The 26128-nt window shown below is 42.0% G+C and overlaps 1 protein-coding gene across 1 annotated transcript in view; it reads left to right on the top strand.

Moving 5' to 3' along the window:
- Positions 1-22779, top strand: part of SLC24A3 (solute carrier family 24 member 3) — a 536687-nt gene extending 513908 nt beyond the window's left edge. The window contains exons 16-17 of the mRNA XM_049774331.1: positions 13945-14010; positions 20859-22779. Of these exons, the coding sequence (XP_049630288.1) occupies positions 13945-14010; positions 20859-21008 (216 nt within the window). The 3' untranslated portion in view covers positions 21009-22779. The remainder of the gene's footprint in view (positions 1-13944; positions 14011-20858) is intronic.
- Positions 22780-26128: the final 3349 nt, after the last annotated feature.

Here is a 26128-nt window from a genome sequence, read left to right as displayed (position 1 = left end):
GATTTTTCCCCATAACTTCTGCTCAATTCATTTTTTCTATAATCAAACTTTGATTGAGTGTGTGCTAGATTGATGCCATCACTGAAGACGCTACAGCAAGCAAGATAGACACAAATCCTGTGCTCCTGGGGCTATAGCCTCTGGAAGGAGACAGCTGCACAAGCAATTCCCAGATTGTGGTGTGTGGTCTTCTAGAGGTTTTTTTGTACAGGATATGTGTGCTGTGTGACAGATTTTGGGCATCTGGGATGCTTTTGGCAAAGTGACACTAACTCTTAAATTATCAGAAGTCAAGCAAGTAGAGAGGGTAAAAAGGATTTGCTCAAGCATTAGAAAAAGCTTACATAACAAGGTAAGAGAAAAACCTACACATCAGGACCCAAGCACAGCTTTTGTGACTGGAAAATAGGGAAGTAGAGGATGAGTGGTAGGAATATAGCTAGAGACAGGAGACCAGACCAATGTAAAGGACACTATAAGCCTTGTAATAGAGAGAAGGACATGAAAGTATTAAAAAAAAAACTTTTAGGAATAAGATTATTATTATTTTGTGGGGACTTAAGGAAGTAGCTCAGTTATGAGATATTTTTAGAAAAGAGAAAATGTAGAGTAATATCAGTTGGCTCTGCCATTGTAATGCTGTATAATAAATCACTCCAGAATTTAGTAATATATGTTTATACATATATATTGGGTTGGGGGCCACACCTGAGAGTGTTCAGGCCTTACTCCTGGCTCTGTGCTCAGAGATCACTCTTAATGGGCTTAAAGACCATATAGGGTGCCAGGAATAAAACATGGATAGGCACTAGGACAATACTACTACCCACTATACTAACTCTCCAGCCACTATGCTTATATATTTTTAATTTATGTATCTGCAAATTGACAGTCAAGCCAGCATATCTAGACTTGATCAGCTCCAAGTTTCAGTTGAGTCTATCCCATTTGTCAGTCATCCTTTTTAGTTCAGTGACTTCCAGTGACATGCTCTTCTCATGATAAAAGGCAGAAATAAGAAGGGCCTTGTCAATCACAGAAAAAAATCCAAATCTATCCTTGCGATAAACACTATATCCTATTGTCCAAAGCATATTATATAACCAATTCCAAAGACAAGAAATTAACTCTTTCTTTAGAAAGTAGTTTCCATATGAGTCTCCCACAGACAAGAACTGAGACTAGCTATTCACTCTAATTATAACACTAGAAAAAAGCTGGATACCTTGGAAGGTAAATGAAGGGAATCTCAGGAAAAAAGTAAGGAGGTCTTAGCGGTTGATTTACCATCAGCTTCGAAGTATCCACTAATAGAGTGAGGAGTTAGAACAAGTCAAGTACCAAAACATACAGAATGTGTTGGCCAATGCTTGGATTGCGTTGATCAGAAGTTTGGATTGTTCTCAGCAACTATTTTAGGAAGGTAATGTCCTGATTAACTATACCTTTTGAGATCCTTTTTGAGGGAAGGATAGATAATACAGGAGTGGAATGAAGAGATAATACAATGAGTCTCCCAAGAGCTGCCAGGACTAATTCCTGAACGCAAAGCCAGGATTAAGCTGAGTGTGGCCTCCAAACCAAAACAAACCCACTAAAATACAGTATAAGAAGTAAGTTGCATGACTTTATGTGCTGCTGACCCTGTTTTTATTACTGGCACTGTAATTGTAGGTGCATTAAGAGGTTTTTAAATCATGTTTTTTAACAAGTAAATAAAGATGGAGAAGAGAAGTAGAACAATATTCTGATGGGCCCGGAGAGATAACACAGTGGCGTTTGCCTTGCAAGCAGCCAATCCAGGACCAAAGGTGGTTGGTTCAAATCCCGGTGTCCCATATGGTCCCCTGTGCCGGCCAGGAGCTATTTCTGAGCAGACAGCCAGGAATAACCCCTGAGCACCGCCGGGTGTGACCCAAAAACCAAAAAAAAAAAAAAAAAAAGAACAATATTCTGATGTCAGGGAAGGAGCATAAACATTCATTGATGTAGAATGTGGATTTATCATCAAAGAGGTAGAATCAGAAGAAAGTGGAAGCAGAAGAAAATTTTATAGGTGAAATGCCAAATTGAACAAAATTCTCCTCCAAGGTCCTTTCACTTAGGCCAGCTTTGACGCCAATATTAATCTCAGGAAGGCTGGTCTCAGTCATATTTACATTCCTAGAATCATGTGGGATTGTATTTTCTAACTTATATGTCTTCCCTAATTCTCTGTGGCAGGAGTCAGTGTCCCTTGGCACCCACTGAAGTTCTGTGTGAGATGACTAAGTACTAAGTCTTTGAGTACCTGGGTCTCTTCTTTCAAAATAAGCATTCCAGGCTCTCAATATCTAGATTCTGTCCTACTATCAGAATTGTTTTACCCTCTTTCTGAAAAACCCAAAACCCATACTCCTGGACAGGGGGCCACTATACAAGAGAAAAGAATTCAAGTTCTTCAAGAACCCATCTTCAGGGGCCAGTATGATATCACAGCTGTAGGGTGCTTGCCTTGCTTGCAGCTAACCCAGAATGGACCTGGGTTTGATCTCTGGAGTCCCCATATGGTCCCCCAAGCCAGGAGAGATTTCTGAGGGCATAGCCAGGAGTAATCCCTGAGCATCACTGAGTATGACCCCCAAAAAATCCCATCTTCAGTTCTTCAGAGAGGCCACATTTTCAGTTTTCCATGGGGGTCAGGGCCAGATCAATAGCACAGCAGGTAGGGCATCTGTCTCAGATTTAATACCTGGCATCTTGAATGGTCCCCCAAGCAACACAGAGCCAGTGATGAGGCAATCATGAGTGATGAGCCAGTGAGCACAGCAACCTCTGAGCACCAAGTGGTGTGGCCCAAACCCTTCCAAAAGAGGAAATTACCAGAATGCCACTACCAGAACCATTGTGACATTATTCCTATGGGCCTGGACAGGTGATATGGGAAGAATTTGATAACATCATAATGAATTCTTCTTGGAGAAGAATTCTGTCAGATCTGGAATCTACAGGAACACAACTCAGTGTCCTCCTTGAAGTGAATCTCTACCATAATATTTTGGGTGTCAGAAAAAATAGGGTGCTATCTGAAAAAGGCAGGATCTTTTCAGGTTTTCTGTAGAAGGGTTCAGATGAGTTGCCATGGTAAAAATTGGTATATCAGAGTGGAGAGTTCCCAGAAACCATCCCTTTCTGGGATAATTTACTTGGCAGGTACAGGAAGGTCCAGTAGGAGACTCAACATGTAAACTGGGAAGGTGAGACAGCTGACACTTATTTGCAAGCCAGTTATACCAGGTAGAATTAGAGCTAAGTCTCTGGGTGAGCAGAGCTCTGAGAAACATATTAGCCCATCTGAAGTGTAGGAGACTTGAGGTTCTTATAACATTCATGTCTGGGAGCTATTGACAGAGGATAACTTTGTACTTTGTAATGTTCAGGAAAAAGCACAACTAGTGGTGTAGCTATTGGGAGGTTCCACCAAAATGTTTGTGGGTGAGCAGCTGGAGCAATAGTATAGCAGGTAGTACTTACACACAGTAGCCTTATACACAGCCAACCTGGGTTCAATATCCAGTATCCCATGTGGTCCCTTGAATCCACTATCATTGCTTCCTGAGTAGTATAGATTTAGGAGTAACTCTGGGACATCACTAGATGTGCCCCCCAAAACAAACAAACAAAAACAAAAAAATGCTTGTGGATGAGGGAAGGACATAGTCTGTATATTTAATTCACTAAATCAGAAATGAAACCAGAAAAGATAGAGAAGCCACTAAGTGGCATCATAGTTCCAGCACCCAAGAGAACTGGTTTTATTATACTATTTTTTTCTAATCTTTTTATTTATTTATTGGATAGTAGAGGGGAGGGACACTTGATATAGCTATTAAGATTCAGCTTTTTATATTAAAGAAACCTCAAATGAGGTGTCATCTATCATCAAGACTCATGTTTCTTCTACTCCTTGATTTCTCTATTCTTTTTTTAATATAATTTTTATTTTTATCATAGTGGCTTACTATTGTTGACAATAATATTTTAGGTACATATTTACATAAAATCAGGGGGATTCCCATCACCGATTTGTCCTCCCTACACCTCCGTTCTCGACGTACCTCCCATATCCTCCTCCCTCACCCCGGGGCTGCTAGAATATGTGGTCCCCTCTGTACCTAGCTTACTACTTAGTAGTCTTACACCTATTTGGTCTTGGTACCTCCCTTATTTCCCTCTCTAACTGGGAGGCAGGACTAGATTGTTCAAGTTATGTGCTTTTGTTTGAAGAAGAGAAAAGTAATAAACTGGAGTAAAAATCAAATACACAAAAAATGGGCAGAATCCTAGAGGCTCTCATCATCTGTTTGAGAGACGAAGGGGAAAAAGAAGGTGAAATATCGCAACAGTACAAAAAGAAGTGTCAAATAAAATATCCAGTGAGCACTCCAACAATAAAGATAAGCACCACAAAAAAGCCATGGTCTTGAGATAAAAGACATGGCAGAGCACATAAAGAAACAAAATAAAATAAGAAAAAATAAAAATAAATTAAAAAATAAATATAAATGGAGACAACAACTTCTATAACCACACCAAAACAAAGAAATCGACAAAAAGTAGATAGGTAAATAAAATAAATAAATAAATAAATAAAAAATGTTTTGTGCTTTTTTGCCCTTTTTTTCTCTCCTGCACAGGCACAGTAAATATTGGGGTCATTCACTATTTTTATACCCCATATAAGAGTGTGATCATTCTGTTTGTCTCTTCCCTCTGATTAATTTCACTCAGCAAAATATGTTCCATATTCATCAATGTATAAGCAAATTTTGTGACTATTTTTCCTAACAGCTGCATAATATTCTATGGTGTAGATACACTATAATTTCTTTATCCACTCATCTGTTCTCAGGCTTTTGGTTTGTTTGAAGATTCTGGCTATTGTAATGCAATGAACATAGGAGTACAGGTGCCTTTTCTGCATTATGATTTTGTGGCCCAAAGAGTATTATTCCCAGGTGAAAGGATGGATGTTGGAGCTTTATGTAACTGAAATTCAACCTCAGCAACTTTGTCACTGTGTATCTCACAATGATTTCATTAAAAAAAATAGAAAAATAAGTTACTCCTTTTCATAGTTTTGCTCACTTTCTTACCTTGTTTTGTTGTTCCAGGAACAAGGTTTCCACCCAGTGATATTTTTTCAATGTAAAGTCAATACTAGACACATCCATTTGGAAGTTACAGCCAAACAAGTGTTCAAATTACCCAAAGAATAAATACATAGTGACATAAAACATGTGTTCCAAGTTACAAATGAATTAGGAAAAATCCACAAGCTTCTTATTTTCCCTAAAAGAATTCACTAGATGGGTGGAGCTTGACCTCAAGACCTCAAGAGATTTTAAACAGTAATATGGGTACTGTATAATCTTTAGGGCGGGGGGGGGGGGGGGTGTGTGTGTGAAACCCAGAATGAAGGGGCCTACTTTATGACCCAAGTGTGAGCATAAAACTAACATGAATGGGTCTGCGTGTGTCTGTACTAAACAATATATATGCATCATGGGTTAAATTCTTGTTGACTTTGGAACCAGTCAGTCAGCCTGTTTCCTCAGCAAAAAAAAAAAAAAAATGCCAAGAGGGAATTGGAGAATGAAAATGCATATTTTCAAGGCAAGAATAAATCCAAAGTTAAATGTCAAGATTGAACAATCCAGTTGTGCCTTACAATCTCTCACAGAAGCATATTCATGGAGATTTCTGCATCTGCACTTAATGGGTCTTGACTCTGTGAAGCAGCGAGCAAAAAAGCAATTGTTTCTCCACCAGAGGTCAGAGGCCCACTTATCCACCTGTGGGCCTCCAGGGCTCCAAGGAGGTGTGTGTGTGGTGGTGGTGGTGGGGGTGTACAAGTAAAAATCACTTAAGATGGGGAAGACTGAGCGATAGCACAGCCATTGAGCATTTGCCTTGCATGTGGCAGATTCAGGACGGACCTGGTTCTATCCTGGCGTCCCATATGGTCCCCCTAACCAGGAGCAATTTCTGAGCATATAGCCAGGAGTAACCCCTGAGTATCACCGGGTGTGGCCCAAAAACCAAAAAAAAAAAAAAAATCACTTAAGATGGAGAAAGGGGTGTCAAGACAGGAAACTAAGAAGAAAACAGTAGGACAAGGGAGCCACAGGGAGAAAACAAGGTCTGTGGGGTCCACAGTCAGGAATGGAAATTAAGAAACCCTGGCTTAGATCAGTACTGCCTAGTCAAATATTTCAAGAGGTTAGGGAGGTAGTCCAGGGAGTTCATTCTTCTTTTTATGTTTGGCCAACTTCAGCTCAATCCTGAGCATTATGTGTTGTCCCAGTAATTCCTAGAGTGATGCCTTAGCACAAATCCAGGAGTAAAATCCTGAGTACTACAGATGTGCCCCCTCCATAAAAAGTAAACAAACAAAAAATGTGGATGAGCCAGGTAGGCACTATCTCTGATTTAGCTGACACCTAGAAAATTTGTTTTGATGGGGTTGAGTTAGTTTTATAGTCATCCAGGAGATGGCTTGGGGTTGTTGCCAGTGGGGTTAGTAGGAAGCCATGGAGAGTGAGGCTCAATAGAGAAAATACCATGGCCCTCTTGCTTAGCCCACCACCATATCACAAGCAAAAAGCCCGTGGAAATAAGTGCTCATAAATATCTGCACTAGCTCCAGCACAACATAGTAAAGTCCAGAACTCCCCCCACTTTCCAAGGGTAGTTGTTTCTTCTCACAGAAAAGAACTTCTGTACAGCAAAATAAATATTTTTAGGTAAAAATGAGAGCGTATAGAGAGCCCCATAATATAAAAGAAAAGAATGACACCCCCTACTTGGAATGCTGGAAACCCTCAAAGTGGAATGTTCACCAGAAGGCAAAGAGGGAAACAACAGAGGGCGCACCTCTTCCTTTTGCAAAGCAGGTCTTCTCCAAGTTGTTCTGACTTGGAGCATTCTATGCACTTAGATATCCATCCACTTGTTGCTAGGATGTTAGCCAAGGACTTTACATTCAGCTATTTATATCCATTCAATCTTTTCAGACTAACCTCCCTACAGTGATATGTTCCTATTAAAGACCAGTTCTCAGTTTCTGTCTTTGAGTATTTGTTTCTTTACTATATTACTTTATATACCACATATGAGGGTGATTGTTCGTTATCAGTTTCTCTCCTATAAACTTCAGTCAGCATGATTGCTTCTGCTGAAGCATCTCTTCTCCAAAGGGCATCTTTTGTGTTTGAGCTGGTGCCTTTCAAACTCTTATCAGAACTTCATTCTGCAAAGGGGGCCCAGTCTTTGTGCCTTTTGAGCTGGTTCTAGAGAAATTACTTTCAGATCACATCTTGTTTTTATTCCCAAAACTCATTGCCAAGGGGTCCCTTACCAAATTAACTACATCGGAATGATAAAAATGTTTTATATTCTCATTAAGAATCATTGTACAGTTACATGTACTTGCCAAAACTTATCCAATAGTACACTTAAAATGAATGCATTTTACTATATGAAAATTGTGCCACAATTTTAAAAAAGATATTGTACCCTCAGATTATGTTGCTTACAACAACAAAAAATATTATGTTAGGTAACATCCCCCTGGCCATTCTTCTCATTCAGCTCTCTACTCTGGGTCTGCCACTTTCTCACTTCTCCAATGTACTCATGTAATTGCATGTGTATTCATACATCCACACATTTGCCCATACACACATTTAGAATCACCAGTAGATACACACTTTACACACTTAAATATACAATATGTGTAGCTGATACAGGAAAAAGACTGGACAGGGCTAAAACTGTTAGTCTTACTACTGACACTAGGTTCTTGACTTTGCTTCAGAATGTCAGAGTAACAAAAGCAGAGTGAACCATTTATTTAAGTAAGACATACACTCAAGAATAAGACTGAATGCATATTTGAAAGTGAGAATATTGTTTCCAAGTTAGGCAAGCTATTTATTAAAAACAAGATGCACAACACTGTGGATGTCCAGGACCAGAGAGTCAAGAATCAATGAAAGTTCTGAGACCACAAATTCCATTAATGGAAAGAGGGAAAAAAAGGAAATTCAGAGATTGAAGACTAGAAATGTTTCAGAACTCCCACAAAAGCTTTTCTTTCGTCTTTAGAGTTTCAGCAGTATTCCTTGAGAATTTATGTGAATATAGTAATAGAAAAGCTTAAAAGTTTTGGTTGAACATACTTCATTTTTAGAGGTTTAAGAAAAGAGAATTTCCCTGCTTGGAGCTTTACATTCCTGATCTCTTGACTTTTTATTCAATTCTTGTTACTGATAAGTATTGAACTCTAAAGCTCAAAAGGTGAACTAGACTGGAAATGCATTGACCCCAATCTTAAAAGAAAATGTGCCTTGTTGAAAAGTGATAGCTTAATGATAGCTTAAATAAAAGGTGCAAACTTTCTATAATACTATGAACATATTCCGGAGATCTAATGTGCATTATGGTGAATAGTTGATACTGTATGATATCATAGTTGTAAATGAGTGAAACTTAAGAAGTAATTTCATTCTGACTAGGAATAAAAAGTCATTACGTGGAGTCATGAAGGTATTAGCTAAAGAGACCATGAGAATCATTTCACAGTATATGTGTATATATATATCAGATCAGTGTGTTATATAGCTTAAAGGCACACACTGTTAAATGTAATTAAGTCCAAATAAAACTGGGAAAAAGGAAAAAAATTAAGAGCTAAAGAGGATATTACTTTGAGAAGGGGGCCATACCTGGCAGTGCTTATTTATGACTGTAGTCAGAGTCACTCCGGATTCGCTTAGAAGATATATGGGGTTCCAGGACTCAAACTCAGATGAACAAGATGCAAGGCAAGCACCCTATCCTCTGCTACTACTCTGCAAAGAGGAACTCTTTTCTTTTTTTTCATAATAATTTTTATTGTGACCAAAAAGTGAGTAACAAATCTTTCTCAGTAATATTCAAGGTACATAATGACAATGAATCGGGGCCATTCCTCCCACCAGGGTTGTCCTCCCTCCACCCCCTTTTCCCAGCATGTGTCCCATCTCTCTCTCCCCTGTCCCTCCTCCCCAGTGCTAGTGTAATTATTCCCCTCTGTGTATAGCTCGTTGTAGATAGGGTATCAATTCTGTTGTTGGCTTTAGGTTTGGTGTTCAAGTCTGAACACCTTTTAATTCCACTCAATGTTCATACAGCTGTTTGGTCCTGGTACCGTTCATTTTTATTTTTCCCCTCAATAATGAGGCAGAACAAGATGATTCAAGTTGGTCCTGGAGAGATAGCACAGTGGCATTTGCCAGGACCAAAGGTGGTTGGTTCGAATGCCGGCGTCCCATATGGTCCGTCGTGCCTGCCGGGAGCTATTTCTGAGCAGACAGCCAGGAGTAACCCTGAGCACCTCCAGGTGTGGCCCAGAAACCAAAAAAAAAAAAAAAAAAAAAGACAAAAAACAAACAAACAAAAAGCAATATCCCCAAGAGTGAAAAAGAAAGGGGAAAAAAAGGAAAAAGGAAAAAAAGTAAGGAGTGCTGGTATGGCAAGGTTTTGTGCCCCCCCCCTTTTTTTTCATAGGCACAGTAAGTATTGGGGAAGTAAGAAAGGGAATTCCTTGGCCTAACAGATTCAGGGTTTCTCTGCCCTTGAAGCATGCTGTCATGGGAACAACTACTGGCTTCTTACATGATCATTACCACACCATAAGGTTTTTTTGTTTTGTTTTGTTTTTGTTTTTTGTTTGTGTTTTTTTTTTGCAGTGCCAGGAAACTTTAAGAGAAACTTTGAAAAAATTTTTTATATTATTAAAGCACTGTGATTTACAAAGTTATTCATAGTTGAGTCCTAGGCATACAATGCAATGGTTCCAGCACCAATCCCACTGCTAGAGCCAACTTCCCTCCATCAATGTTCCCAAGCCCACCACCAGTATCTCTCTCCATCAATGTTCTCTCTCATCCCCCACCTTATCTCCCAGGTTGCCATCTTAAAGGCACCTTTTTTTTTTTTTTTTTACTTTTTATCTTCTTTTATTGGGCCACACCCGGTGATGCTCAGGGGTTACTCCTGGCTGTCTGCTCAAAAATAGCTCCTGGCAGGCACGGGGGACCATATGGGACACCGGGATTCAAACCAACCACCTTTGGTCCTGGATCAGCTGCTTGCAAGACAAATGCCGCTGTGCTATCTCTCCAGGCCCTTAAAGGCACCTTTTTAAGATTGGTTGTTAAAGTTTGGGTCTTGACTTCAGTGTGGTTGACTCTGTGATTTGGATGTTTGGGTCTATCATTCCATAAATTGTGTTCCCTTAATGCTTAATCCCCATTATATTTCTCGCCTTTCTTTCTCCCCTTTCCCTTCACACTTTCCTTTCTCCTTCTCCCTATATGGTAGGGAGAGCTAGGCGTTCCCCCCTTTAAAACATTGCATGCCTTGGAGGATTTATTTTTTTCTTTTCTTTTTCTTTCTTTTTTTTTTCAGGAGTAACCCCTGAGCACTATCAAAGTGTAGCCAATAAATAAATAAATAAATAAATAAATAAATAAATAAATAAATAAATAAATAAATAAGAAAAGAAAGAAAGCATCCCTCTCTCTAACCAAAATACATGTAGGTTATCCTAGAGTTAGCATGGGAGAATAGATTTTAATATAGTTCATTTGTGATAGTCTCCTGGGTTTTAGCCAACCCAAAGCCTAAAGGAGGAACCTCTATCCATACCCAGAGGGTCAACAAGAAGTTAAAGTGAACTAGGATGAGGCCAATCCCCATTTTTGTTTGGGGATTTTTTGTTTGGGGACCACACCTGGTGGTACTCAGAGCATACTCCTGGCTCTTTGCTCAGGAATCACTCCTGGCAGTGCCCAAGTTACCATATGAGATTCCAGGAAGTGAGCCTAATTTGGCCACATCCAGGACAAATGTCCTACCTGTTGTACTATTGCTCTGGCCCAATCTTCCTTTATTATTATTTTTTTTTTGCACTGACTCAACCAGGACAACTCATGGCTTTAATTTCTCAAATAATATTTGAATCCTTTATTCTTATGAGGCTTTTGATGATTGAGGATAAATTTCTATTTGGAACCCACTGATTCTGCAGCAGGGAAGAGAAGCTAGCCCATTTTTCCTTAATAGAACATTGGTTTGTGAGACAGATCCTTTTTTACCCCGCAAGATTCCTGCAGGGGTCCAAACAGATTGGCTATTTAAATCACTACTTATTTCTGTAATGAAAATGATCAATCTCTTTATTTCTGTACATATGGGGAACCTTAGACTCCAAGCAATTCAAGTGAAAGAGGGAAGATTTCAAATCGAATACAAAAAAAAATTTTTTCAAGAGAAATGTTAAAAATGACTGTTGAAGTCCTAGCCCCGGAGAGAAGCAGTGGATATAGTTCTTGTATTTTTCTCTAAGTTAATCAGCCTTTCTCAAGCTTTCTTGTGATTTAGAAACACCCAGAAGGTTTGTGAAAATGCAGATTGATGTTCTCTGACAATAGAGTTTCAAACTCGGAAAGTCTGGTGAAGCACGTGATTCTGAATTTCACTTTTTTGGAGGGGATGGGAAGTTGGGGTTTCTGGGCCACATCTGGTGAGGCTCAGAGGTTACTCCTGGCTCTGTGCTCAGAAATAGCTCCTGGCAGGCTCGGGGGACCTTACGGAATGCTGGGATTGAACCCATGTCCCTCCCAGGTTGGTCCCGTCCCCAGGATTGAACCCATGTCCCTCCAAGGTTGGTCCCGTACAAGGCAAATGCCCTACTGCTGCGCTATCATTCAGGCCCAGATTCTGAATTTCTAATAAGGCCCCAAATGACACTGTTCTTCATTTTCCCAGAGCACTCTGTGAATCCCACTGCTTTTAGGCAAAATCCCTCTTGGGTTTCAGAGAAATAGCACGATGGAAAAAGCACTGGCCTCACACACATTCTGACATGGGTTTAATCTTTGCATACAATGGCCCCTTGAATCTGACAGGAGTGATCCCTGAGTGCAGAGCCAGGAGTAAGCCCTGGGTACAACCGTGTGTGTGTGTGTGTGTGTGTGTGTGTGTGTGTGTGTGTGTGTGCCCCCCCAAAAAAACACAAAAGTGATGAACCTTCTTTCAGGAGGCTAATTCCATGGCCTCTATCCAAGCAAAAGAGGCATCTTTTCCCATAATTTCTCCATGAAAGAAACTATGATTTTTATTAATCACCTCAGCCCCCTACTATTCTCAACCTGTTTGCCCAATATAGCAAGCCAAAGTCCTGTGTGAAATTTTGTTGTTGTTGTTGTTGTTGTTATTGTTGTTGGTTTTGGGTCACACAGTGCTCTATGCTCAGAAGTTGCTCCTTGCAGGTGGGGGACATATGGGATGCTAGGATTCGAACCACTGATCTTCTGCATGCAAGGCCAACGCCCTACCTCCATGCTATCAATCCAGCCCCTCCTGTGTGGATTTTTAATATATGTTTTATTTAATTAATGATAAAATTAAAATCTGATCACTTAGTTGCATAAACCACATTTTAAGTGCTCAGCAGCACATGTGCCTAAATGCCTTCTACATGGTAGAACACAGATGAAGAGCAGTTTGTTCTATTGGACAGCCCTCTCCTTTTGGAATTCCAAACATTGTTTTGCTAGGAACTTTCCTTAGTGTTTGGCTGCTAACTCCATGGTATTGCTGTGAAAAACAAACAAAACAAAATTCTTTTATGAATATCAAAAACAGAAAGTTAACTCTTTCCTCTGCTTGTTCAGCAAAAAGCAACCCTCATGGGGCTGGAGCAATAGCATCGTGGTAAGCACAGCCCTCAGTTTGATTCCCAGCATCTCATACAGTCCCTGAGCCTGCCAGGAGCAATTTATTTTGGATTTGGGGTCACACCCGGCAGTGCTCAGAAATCACTCCTAGCAGGCACGGGGACCATATGGGATGCCGGGATTCGAACCACTGTCCTTCTTGCATGCAAGGCAAATGCCATACCTCCATGCTATATCTCTATCTCTCTGGCCCCTGCCAGGATCGATTTTTGAATGCAGAGCCAGGAATAACCCCTGAGTGCCGCTGGGTGTGGCCCCCAAATCAAAACAACAACAAAAAACATCTCTCTCCCACAAATTAAGAATAATGTCCCCTATATTTCAATGTAAAAGAGATACAAATTTATGGGCCAAAAGAGAATATAGAGACTAGGGTACATGCCTAGCATGCTCCCAATTAAGGTTCAGTTTCCGGCAACACATGTTCCCCCAGCATAGACGTGTGTGGCCCTGGAAGCTTCCAGTACTACTAGAGTTTCTGGATAATCCCTGGCACTGCAGAGCCTGATAAACTTTATATCTTCTGGTCCTTGCATGAGTCATTGGTCCAGTTGGTGGGCTCCCTAGACTCCCAAGTATCACTTAGGAACACTGTCCCAAATAAAGAGACAGGAAGTCATTAATACTTGCTCAATATATTGCTCCTTTCAACCATATTTAAATTTCAACTTGGAGTTCAAGTTAATAAGAAAATGTAGGGGGCTGGAGAGACAGCAGTGGGCCGGAGAGATAGCAAAGCGATAGAACGTTTGCCTTAGACACAGAAGGACATTGGTTTGAATCCCAGTATCCTATATGGTCCCCGTGCCTGCCAAGAGCAATTTCTGAGCACAGAGCCAGGAGTAACCCCTGAGCACTGCCGGGTGTGACCCAAAAACAAAAAAGAAAGAAAAAGAAAATGTCAGGGATGGGCTGGCATTGGCAATATGAAGTCGCTGTTGGACTGAGAGTAAACAAGACAAGAAGTCCCCAGAGTGGCTGGGGAAGAATTTCCCTACAGCAAGCTGCAGAGCCATTCTTTTGTTTCCATGCTGGAAGAGAGATATGAAGCAATTGACATTCACTTGATTGAGTGCTTTGAACTTCACAGAAGCCTCTCTTTCATCCTTTCTTACAGATCCGGCTGAACAGCAGGGGACTGATTTATTCTGTGGGCTTGCTCCTGGCCTCTGTCTTTGTCACGGTAGGTTTGCAATTTTTGTCCATTTCTAGGTCTCCACGTTCTCCCTCCTCCACCTCCCCCCCACACACACCTTGGGTTCTTTGACTCTATCCGGGGTTGGTGTCCTGGTAATAAGGACCTCCAGATGTTCATCTTGTTCATGATTGTTTTTTTAGAAGTGGATTCTAGAAAGCTTTCAGAAGGCCTTCACCCTTCCTAAAAAGAGCCAGTCTACTTTCAGAAATATGGCTGTTTCATGTTAAGCACAAACCTTTATCGCAACTAAAGGAAAGAACTTACTTTCTGAAAGATTAGTCACCGAAAGTTGAGTCCCATAAACTAAGTAATCCAGGTTACTAAGCCTCTCCGTAAATCAATTGATTTAGTCAGTACACAAACATTTATGCCATCATTAACTTGGCAATTATAACCACTTGTAAAATTTTATATTCTAAGTCAAGTAATACATTTGGTAGAAAAAGATTTGCACCAACATCCGCTACTCATATGAAGCATCATTAATATCTGAGCATGCAGTAGACTTTTCACATTTATACAATCTGAGGTATGATATTTGTCTGAAATTTCAAGTAAACATTAGCATTTATGTGAAGTACATATATGAGAGAATGAGAATGCTTAAGGAAGCAAGAAAGGTAATTTATGGGGTCAGGATGTGACTCAAATGTCACAGTTTTATGAAAACAAATACTGCTTTATGTAAAATGGAAATCTACATAATTCATTCTTCTGTAGATGAGATTTTTTAACTAGTATAACTTGAGCTTATGATACTTGTCCTACTACATGCTGTGCTTAATGTTTTGCATGTAGTGTCCAGATGGAACTGGCAATTTTCCCATGTTATGGTTGTTGTTATCAAACTCATTAGCAACCATTACACAATGAATAACTGAGATCCATAGCAAAGTCACCACAAGTGAACAGAGGAGCAAAGAAAAGCTATCTGACATCAACAGCCATTCTTATGGCTGTACTTGATACTGCAGTTATCTGATCTGTAAGATAGTGAGCTATCACTTTCAGAACAGGGCTTTCAGAACAGGAATGCTGAAATATTGAAGAGAAAGAACTTTGAAAAGGAACAGATTTTTCAATTACCTTAAGTTTTCAATACTTTTTGACATTCAAAAAGTTAAGAAAGCTATTAAATAGGGTACCGAGGGGCTGGAGCTGTGGTGCAGCAGTAGGGCGTTTGCTTGCACGCGGCTGACCTAGGACAGACTGTGGTTGGATCCCCCGGTGTCCCATCTGGTCTCCCAAGCCAGAAGCAATTTCTGAGCACATAGCCAGGAGTAACCCCTGAATGTCGCCAGGTGTGGCCAAAAAAATGTAAAAAAGAATGGGGTACTGAATGATATTAGAAAAGAGCAGGCATTTGTCTTACATGCAGCCAGCATAAGTTCCATCCCTAACATCCCATATGATCCTTTGAGCATAGCTTGGTGTATTCCTGAGTGCTGAACCAAGAATAATCCTGGATATCACTGATGTGACCCAAAAACAAACAAACAAAAAAAAAAAACTGTTGGAAAAGAAGATTCTGAGTTTGGAGACATGTCTCAACTGAAGATAGCAGAATGTAGGTGGTATTTTAAAGTTGTGCAACTGGACTACTATCACTATGGGAGTAAATCTAGACAAACAAGAGAAGAGGCCCAAGATTTGAATACTGATGGACTCAGACAATCAGAGGTCACAAAGTTAAAAATGAAACAGTGGGATGAGGGGTATCTCATATGGTCCACTGAGCACCATCAGAATAATTCCTGAATGTAGAGCCAGGAGTAATCCCAGGCCCCCAAAAATCCAACGAAGATGCAGCAGGAGCCAGAGAGTTAATACAGCAGGTAAGGTCCTTGCTTTGCACACAGCAGACACGGGTTCAATTCTCCATGTGGTTTCATAGCATCGCCAGGAGTGATTCCTGGGTACAGAGCCAAGAGTCCCTAAATACAGCTGAATGTACTCTCCCAACACACATAAATAAATAAATAAATAAATAAATAAATAAATAAATAAATAAATAAATAAATAAATGAAAAAAACAGCAACTAGGTACTAAAAGGAAATAAAGTGACATGCATGATATGCTATCATTAACAATATTCTAGATCACAGTGTCTATAATGTGGGCAGAGGGGAGGAAAAAAGGTAAAGTGCCTGTCATAAAGACAGGTTGTGAGGGGGCAGGAGAGAAACTGGTGACATTGATGAAAGAATTAGTGTTGGAATTTGTAGTCCTGAAACTCAGTCATAAATAACTGTAGCTTTGTAATAACACAAATAACTGTAGCTTTGTAATTTGCATAATTCAAATAGAAAAGAAGGAGTGAAGGGCAAAAGGAACAGAAGATGAGCAGCAGTCAGAAAAATCTAAGACTTTAAAAGTCATGAGGGGAATGTGTTTCAAGTAAAGAGAGCTATGTTGTGGGAGAGAGGTGCCAAACATTAGCCATTTAGGTTAAAAAAAGGGCCGGGCGGTGGCGCTAGAGGTAAGGTGCCTGCCTTGCCTGCGCTAGCCTTGGACGGACCACGGTTTGATCCCCCGGCATCCCATATGGTCCCCCAAGCCAGGAGCAACTTCTGAGCGTATAGCCAGGAGTAACCCCTGAGCGTCACCGGGTGTGGCCCAAAAACAAAAACAAAAACAAACAAAAAAATGCAGTCAACGGTGCCCTTGAGAGGATGTTCACAAAGCAAGACAAGGTTAAAGTACAAAAGTAAACAGATTGGAAACAGAGAAATTGGAGGCAGCTGGTCTATAGAGTGCTTTCATTATCTTGCTGTTAAAGAAAGAGAGAGTGATGAAAAATCAGGGAAAATGTAACTGTTTTTAAGCAAGAAGGATATTGCCATTTTGATAAGCCAGTTAAGGTAAGTCATGGTGGCAGGATGAAGATAAAGACATGGAGCCATGTCCTTATGCGGGAGAAACAATTGCAATCTAGAACACAAAAGAACTTTGAGGTGAATAGGGATGATGGATATGAGGGTGTGGTAGTGGGAGCTCTGAATAAGAGCCAGGTTGTGAAGATAGAGAAGGGCATGTAAAGAGTTTGAAGAGGCATGAAGTATGCAGTTAGGAGAGGGAAAGATAGACAAATGATAACACCCTCTCCCAGTACATGGGCTGGAATCGAGAGTGAAACATTATCTGCAAAGAATGCATGGCTTTTCCCTTCATTTTTTTGCTGCTCTCTGGAAACAGCAAGGAACTGAGAGAAGCTTGGTTTGTTTGAGTCAAATGATAATGACTTAGCCAACAGAACAAGTTATAAAAAGACCAAGGAGTCAAGGTGAACTCCCCAAAGTGATCCTAGAAATCTCTGGTGGAATTGAAATGGGATTGAGAGGGAAAGAGAAGATAAAGTACCATAAATGAGTGGTAGTCTAAGTGAATTAAATTATATTGACCTGCAGCGTCTGTGGGAGTTCAGGGGGAGGTTGTTAAACCTGATGGAGTGAGAAAGGCAGAAAGAAGATTGTAGTCAGAGATGAAACGTTTGACATCAAAATAACAGAAACTTTTTGCTAGATCTCTGTGGATGCAGAACGGGCCAGGGGCTGATACCTTCACACACCGGTAGTAACTGGTCACAGCCATGGTTATTGATTGAAATGTGGCTAATGCAACTGAGAAACTGAATTTTACTTTTTATTTATTTATTCATTTTTTTGGTTTTTGGGCCATTCCCGATGACACTGAGGGGTTACTCCTAGCTATGCGCTCAGAAGTTGCTCCTGGCTTGGGGGACCATATGGGATGCCAAGGGATCGAACCACGGTCTGTCCTAGGCTAGTGCTGGCAAGGCAGACACCTTACCTCTAGCGCCACTGCGCTGGCCTCTGAATTTTACTTTTTATTGAAGTTTAAGTTTAGGGTCACCACCTGTGACTCGCAGGTCAAACCTCTGTCTACTATTTAAAATAATAATAGGAGTTAACAACTGAGGACAAGGTGTTGAAGTGATAAACTATCATAATGGACAGTGAATTCTTAAGGAAAGACCACAGAGGAATACCAGTGAGCCAGACTGACTCTGAAGGATGAAGGCCACGACTCTGGCTACAGAGCTGATGATCCCAGAAGAAATAGAATAAAAGTGAGAAGATTTGAGATTCCAAGCTTGGAGCTTGGGGGGGGGGGGGGGGGCAGGGGTTTAGAGAAGGAAATGGCATGGAAACAGCAATAAATGCAGAGAGAGACCACCAACTCTGGGCAAGATATAATTATTTGGGGCTGGGGTGATAGCATGGAGGTAAGGCGTTTGCCTTTCATGCAGAAGGTCATCAGTTCAAATCCCGGCGTCCCATATGGCCCCACGTGCCTGCCAGGAGCAATTTCTGAGCATGGAGCCAGGAGTATCCCCTGAGCACTGCCGGTGTGACCCAAAAAAAAAAAAAAAAAAAAAAGATATGATTATCCAGGAGCTGATGCATCTCAAAGAGAGTGAGGGCCTGGGGCCGGGCGATGGCGCTAGAGGTAAGGTGCCTGCCTTGCCTACACTAGCCTAGGACGGACCACGGTTCGATCCCCCGGCGTCCCATATGGTCCCCCAAGCCAGGAGCGACTTCTGAGCGCAGAGCCAGGAGTAACCTCTGAGCATCACTGGGTGTGGCCCAAAAACCAAAAACCAAAAAAAAAAAAAAAAGAGAGAGTGAGGACCTGCTGGAAGCAAGATGGAGAAGGGTCAGTGCAGGTAATGGTGCCATGGAGGAGACGGCGGGGCTGGAGGCCCAGGAGCCACAGTGGACAGGGGACTGGCCAATATACCATCCTTTTTTTTTTTTTTTTTTGGTTTTTGGGTCACACCCGGCAGCGCTCAGGGGTTACTCCTAGCTCTATGCTCAGAAATCGTTCCTGGCAGGCTCAGGAGACCATATGGGATGCCAGGATTCAAACCTCTGTCCTTCTGCATGCAAGGCAAATGCTTTACCTCCATGCTCTCTCTCCAGCACCCAATAATACCATCCTTAAAGGGATTTTCCCACAACCAGTGGACCCTGCTGTCTCCCTCTTGTTCATTTTGCTAATTTATTTAATGTAACATGAGTGATGAAAAAGATCCTACTGCCACACTGAAGCAGTATCTATAATATAATATTTTCTGATATAAAAACAATATTTTTCTGGGTTTTGTTTGTTTGTTTTTGGGGGTCCACACAGTGGCACTCACAGTTACTCCTGCTCTGCATTCAGGAATCACTCTGACAGGCACAGGGGACCTTTTGGGATGCTGGGATCAAACATGGGTCAGCCACATGCAAGACAAACTCCCTATCTGCTCTGGTCCCAAGTAAAAACAATATTCCTTTTGGTAGTCTAAAACACATTGTACTTTTATAGGCCTATTCAGTTTTGTTACAGTTAAATTGTCATCTTTCTCTTCACTCTTATTAAAATTTACATTTGTAGGTTTTACCTATTTCATATAAATTCTAAGATATAGTGGCACAGAATTTTTTAAAATTTTATTTATTACAGGGTAGATATGATCATTACCACAATAAGATCCAATACAAAGTAAAATTTACTACAATATATTTTAGAAGTCAAAGTTGAAAATTTATGTAGATGAGTATGGGCATTATATTATATTGTATTAAAAGATTTGAATTTTGGGGCCGGAGATAGCATGGAGGTAAGGCGTTTACCTTTCATGCGAAGGTCATTGGTTCGAATCCCAGAGTCCCATATGGTCCCCCGTGCCTGCCAGGAGCGATTTCTGAGCACGGAGCCAGGAAAAACCCCTGAGCACTGCCGGGTGTGACCCAAAAACCACACAAAAAAATCTGAATTTCTTTATTATATAGGTTAAAATCATATAGCAGTCATCACAGAATGACTTTTATTGATTTATTTTTTCATAATTCTATTCCTTTATGTTTTATTGGACCAAATAATAATATAAATTTATTATTGCCTGCAGAGTCAGGGGTGTCATACTGGAGAGTGGGAGGAAATCTGAGGATATTGGTAGAAGGAAGCACACACTAGTAGTGGGCTTTGGAATGCTGTGGGGGTTGAGGGATGCTTTTTTGGTTTGTCTTGTTTTTGTTTTTGTTTTTGTTTTTTTGGTTTTTGGGCCACACCCGGTGATGCTCAGGGGTTACTCCTGGCTATGCGCTCAGAAGTCGCTCCTGGCTTGGGGGACCATATGGGACACCGGGGGATCGAACCGCGGTCCATCCAAGGCTAGCGCAGGCAAAGCAGGCACCTTACCTCTAGTGCCACCGCCCGGCCCCTTTTGGTTTGTCTTGTGAGGCACGCCCAAGACATGTTCGGGTGTTACTCCTGTCTCTGCACTCAGAAATTACTCTTGTTGGGACTGGAGAGATGGCATGGAGGTAAGGCGAATCCCGGCATCCCATATGGTCCCCCGAGCCTGCCAGGAGCGATTTCTGAGCGCAGAGCCAGGAGTGACCCCTGAGAGATGCCGGTGTGACCCAAAAACCAAAAAAAGAAAAAAAAGTAATCACTCTTGGCAGGCTTGGGTGACCATATGTAAAGCCAGCAATCTAACTCGGGTAAGCCATTTGCAAAGCAAACACCTTACCCGTTATACTATGGCTCTGTCCCTGGTGTTGGAATGCTGTAGACCTGAAATAATATTATTATGAACAACTCTATAAATCATGGTATCTCATAAAAATAAATTTTGAAGAGAGCAAGAGAAAGAAAGAGAGAGAGAGAGAGAGAGAGAGAGAGAGAGAGAGAGAGAGAGAGAGAGAGAGAGAGATGCCATAGCACCACAGCACTGCCCTGGGCCCCACTGCCTGTTGCTGCCTCCCCTGTTATCTTCTGACCTTTCCTGGTGCCTTCTGGCATCATTCCTATGTTGCAGGTGTTCGGCGTTCATCTTAACAAGTGGCAACTGGACAAGAAGCTGGGGTGCGGGTGCCTTTTCCTGTATGGCGTGTTCCTGTGTTTCTCCATCATGACAGAGTTCAACGTGTTCACCTTTGTGAACCTGCCTATGTGTGGGGACCAGTGATGGGCCAGGCTGCCCGCCACAGTGCGGCTCCTTCTTCCTGTGCAATACAAGACCCTCCGCACCCTGAGTCACGCAGGCCCCAGGTTGGGCTGGGCGTTACTTTCCCGCTGTTAACCGGCCTCTGCTCCTGCCTCGGTGGCCCAGGCTCTCCCTGTTCCTTCCCTCATTCCCCTTTCTCCTTTTCGGGTCCTCCCTGCCACCCTGTGTGCCCTCCCACCTCCTCCATGTGAAGATTCTGACATTCACGTGAATTTTCAAGCTCCATTTTTGAACAGTGACTGAAATTCTAGAAAAACTGGCTGCTAACTGGCCCAAGCCAGGGAAAACTTATAATGACCCCCTCCTCGTTTTTTTTTAAGTTATTGAATGGAAGACGAACCTAATTTATGTATGACCTGAGACTGTCAAAGAGATAGAGAGGTGAGGAGAGGGTCCACTGAGTAGAGGAAGTGTTGGGGATTTGATTTGGTGTAGAGGTGATTCCTAGGTGACTGGGTTTGGGGTGTTGTTTTGCTTTGGAAGTGTTCCGTCCTTTACTCACTTTCTTCCAGAGATGGGGTGCTTCTCTTGCATCCGTCTTCACTGGACTCTGCACTAGTCAGTGGTCCCCAGGTTGTCCCTACTGTGCCTTTTGGGATGGAATCCCAGGGCCTGTTGGCATATGGATGGGTTGAGTGTGTGTTAGAGGAACAGCAGGGGAGGCCATATTGCTTCATGCCCATTGCTGCCTTCCTCCAGTCCTGTGGGCATTACCTAGGGGAGTTGCAAGGTTTCTTAGACAGAAGATGGCTCTCCTCATACCCATTATGGCCATCACTTTCTCACTAGGTTCTTTCTAGTCTTTCAAGCAATAGTTCTAGTGCGCCTGAGGCCTTGGACGAGGGGCCCTGGTTAAACTACTCATCTGAGAAGAGCCAGGCAGTCAGCTACAAGAAGAGTCCCAACGTGTTAGGCCCTGAGATGTGCTCTTGTTGCTTGGAATTTGAGGTGACGGGGCCACCCAGAGGCCACCACTGCTTTCCGTGCAGGAGTAACAGACACTGGTTTCTTGGAAAATGGAGACAAGCGCACTTTGCACAGACATCGTCAATAAAGTCCCAATTTGCCACTCGGTATTGAGTACACTGGACCCTGGCAGCTGGTGCTTGGGCCAATGTCCTGCCTCATGGGACATCACCACCAAGCTGTCCCAGCTGTCCCCCTCCCCTCTTGGAGGGACTGCAAGGAAAAGAAAAAAATAATAATAAAAGAAAGAACTGTCCCCTCAGAACCACAGAATGTGTTCAATGCAGACTTGCTCACGGGAATAAGTTATTGTGAACGTTATTGCCAATCACTGCTCAACAGCCCTGCTAGATTTTATATGATGCTGAATTATTATGCAGACTAATTCCACCAATTGAGACCCACCCATGCTTGTTACACTTGTATTTATTGAAACTGTGGATTCTTGCCTGTGCTGACCCTTGTATTTACTTTAAGCACTGATCACTTATCCATTCGGTATGGTTTTTCCCATCCCCTGTATACATTCTGGTATGAATTATACAAATAATCTGCTACAAATTGGTTGGATTTTTCCACTGAAGGTGCAAACCAAGGGCAGCATTCGCTGATGGGGCACCTGTCCAAAAGAGGAATGGGAGAGGAAATGACCAGTTTGGGCTCTCAGAGCTAAGACACACTTACTGATTCTCTTGCACATTTTGCACTGGTTTATGGCGATTGTTTTCTCGGACGGATAGTGTAAAATAAACTTCTCTGTTCTGTATCCTTTCTTGAGCATAGTGTACTGCTTTCTTCCTTGGAGTGCTACCACTTCGGGATATCTAGGGAAGGTGAGAAGACCATGGTTCCCTTATGAGGAACTATTTGCTTTCTGTCAGTCCAGCTTTGCCTGCCCCGGAAAGCTGGCGAATGTGGGCAGGTCACAAAGATGAAGTGGAAAGTTTGGAGGGAGGGAGTTCTCTAAATCTTGAAAGGACTTTGACTCTAGTGTCCTGTAGGATATATGAGATCCATAGGGATGTTTTCTCCCAGCTGGATATGTGTGAAAGGGCATTCTGGCACTGATAATAATCCTCAAAAGAGCTAAAGATCACCATCCTGTCTGATGTTCCCAGTTTTCTTTCGTGAAATATTACAACTCACCCAAAGCTAATTCCTTTAGAACGTCAAGTTTGGAATTGTGACACATTACAACTCACCCAAATCTTATTCCTTTGGGATAAGCACAGTGATAGCAGAGAGATAGCACAGTGGAAGGGCGTTTGCCTTGCATGCAGCTGATCCAGGATGTAAGTTTTTCGAATCCCGGCATCCCCATATGGTTCCCCATGCCTTCCAGAAGCAAATTCTGAGCACAGAGCCAGGAGTAACCCCTGAGTGCAGCTAGGTGTGACCCAAAAACCAAAAGAAAATATAAAAATAAATTAAAATAAAACATCAAGATATAAGAAGATATCATGCATTGTTCTCCAAAAAATAAATTAATTTAGGGGCTGAAGCAGTGGTGCATTGGTAGGGCATTTGCCTTGCTCACGGCTGACCCAAGACGGACAACGGTTTGATCCCCCTGGTGTCCCATATGGTCCTCAAGCCAGGAGCAATTTCTTTCTTTTTTTTTTTTTTTTTTTTTTTTTTGGTTTTTCGGGCCACACCCTTTTGATGCTCAGGGGTTACTCCTGGCTATGCGCTCAGAAATTGCTCCTGGCTTGGGGGGACCATATGGGTCGCCGGGGAATCGAACCGTGGCCCTTTCCTTGGCTAGCGCTTGCAAGGCAGACACCTTACCTCTAGCGCCACCTCGCTGGCCCTGCCAGGAGCAATTTCTGAGCGTATAGCCAGGAGTAACCCCTGAGTGTCACTGGGTGTGGCCCCAAACCAAAAATCAATTAATTAATTAATTTATAGATCTACAAACAGGTTAAGATCCATGAATATGGGGCTGGAGAGATAGCATGGAGGTAAGGTGTTTGCCTTGCATGCAGCAGGTTCAAATCCTGGCATCCCATATGGTCCCCAAGCCTGCCAGGAGAGATTTCTTTTTTTTTTTCTTTTTTTTTTTTTTTTTTTTTGGTTTTTGGGCCACCGGCGGTGCTCAGGGGTTACTCCTGGCTGTCTACTCAGAAATAGCTCCTGGCAGGCACAGGGGACCATATGGGACACCGGGATTCAAACCAACCACCTTTGGTTCTGGATTGGCTGCTTGCAAGGCAAACGCGCTGTGCTATCTCTCTGGGCCCCCAGGAGAGATTTCTGAGCATAGAGCCAGGAGTAACCCCTGAGCGTTGCCGGGTGTGACCTCCCCCCCCAAAAAAAAAAGAAAGATCCGTGAACATGATGTATTTTCACTGAAACTCACTAAAGTTCATTTCTGGAAATTCAAAGAAAAATAATAACCCATTCAAGCACCTACTTTAAGCGAGATAAAAATATATGTTTTCACAGGTTGTGGGAGGGTGAGGACTATCAAGAACTTAGTTTTGTTTTAACTTTTTTACACATAAAACTTGCTTTTCTACTCTATGTTTGCTTAATAGATTCTGGATATGGGACAGTCTGTTTTGGTGGCAAAGGCGCTACACCTGGCAGTTATCAGGAGTTACTCCTGGCTGACTTGAGAAACATAATCTGGTGCCAGAGACTAAATGTATATTAGCCACTTACAAGGCAGACACCTATCTAGCCCCACAATAGTATTTTTATGATGCGAATTGGCCTTTACAAGCATAACAAGGAAAGTTCTCTTTTACAGTAAATATTTGTTATACTTGTCTTCCTTTATTTTGGCCTTAAGCTTTTTTTTTTGTTTGTTTGTTTTTTTGTTTTTGGGCCACACCCGGTAATGCTCAGGGGTTACTCCTGGCTATGTGCTCAGAAGTTGCTCCTGGCTTGGGGGACCATATGGGACACCGGGGGGATCGAACCGCGGTCCGTCCAAGGCTAGGGCAGGCAAGGCAGGCACCTTACCTTTAGCGCCACCGCTTGGTCCCTGCCTTAAGCTTTTTTGAGGGGTGGGGGCACACCTGGTGATGCTAGGGGGTTACTCCTGGCTATGTACTTAGAAATTGCTTCTGGCTTGGGGGACCATATGGGACGCCAGGGGATGAAATCGCGGTCCATCCTAGGTCAGCCACTTGGAAGGCAAATGCCCTACTAATGCACCACCACACCATGCCCAGCCTTAAGCTTTTTGTTTTGTTTTGTTTTGTTTTTGTTTTCGTGTCATACCCGGCACCACTCAGGGCTTACTCCTAGCTCTATGCTCAGAAATCGCTCCTGGCAGGCCCAGGGGACCACATGGGATGCCGAGATTCAAACCACCGACCTTCTGCATGCAAGGCAAACGTCTTACCCCCATGCTATCTCTCCAGCCCAGGCCTTAAGCATTTTTTACAAAATTATTTATTTAAAGAAAATGCATCACATAATTGACATACTTGATCATAATACATTTGTTTCCAGATAACCAAAAGCAAAGTTATTGAAAAGCAATAAAAATGGAAAAAGAAAATGTAAGAGAAAGAAAAAGAATAAAGAAAAAGTACAGTAGCAAGCTCATTGTGAAGATCATTATTTACCAATGAAGTCTTTAATACAATGGCAGGTTTAATAAGCTCTTATTATAGGTCCAATCTGTCAAATTGGGGTGTTCCTTTAGGAATGACGGCAGCAAGCAAATGAAGTTGCTTAGGAGCATATACTCAGCTGCAGTGACTCCTGGAAGAAGGCCAGTTCAAACATGGTGCCTTGCATTTGTGGGCATGGTTACAGCTGCTAGGCTTTCCCAGAAGAGGAGAGTTACACGGGAGGTTGCTCACATTAACTTATTTTATGCAAAACTTGATTTTTAACACATTTCTAGGAATTGTTTAAAAACTATTACATGTTAAATTTTGGAAAAAGTAAAGTGTGGGAATGAAATGGAGTTACCATATTTTCTGGCCTCCCTAGGAACTGAGGGTTTCCACTCTGAAGCAAACCTTTGGCTCATTTCTTCCCGAGATCTTAGCCACACACAATTGCATCTCGAATTGCGAACATCTGGCTAAGGAACACAGAATCGCTGAGGTTGACATTTTTATTTCTCTGGTTGTACCGAGAGCTTCAGTTTGCAG

This window comes from Suncus etruscus, chromosome 6 (genome assembly GCF_024139225.1).
Source record: "Suncus etruscus isolate mSunEtr1 chromosome 6, mSunEtr1.pri.cur, whole genome shotgun sequence".
NCBI classification, from domain to species: Eukaryota; Metazoa; Chordata; class Mammalia; order Eulipotyphla; family Soricidae; genus Suncus; species Suncus etruscus.
Note: the sequence above shows the minus strand (reverse complement) of the source record. Positions and strands in the feature narration are given on the sequence as shown.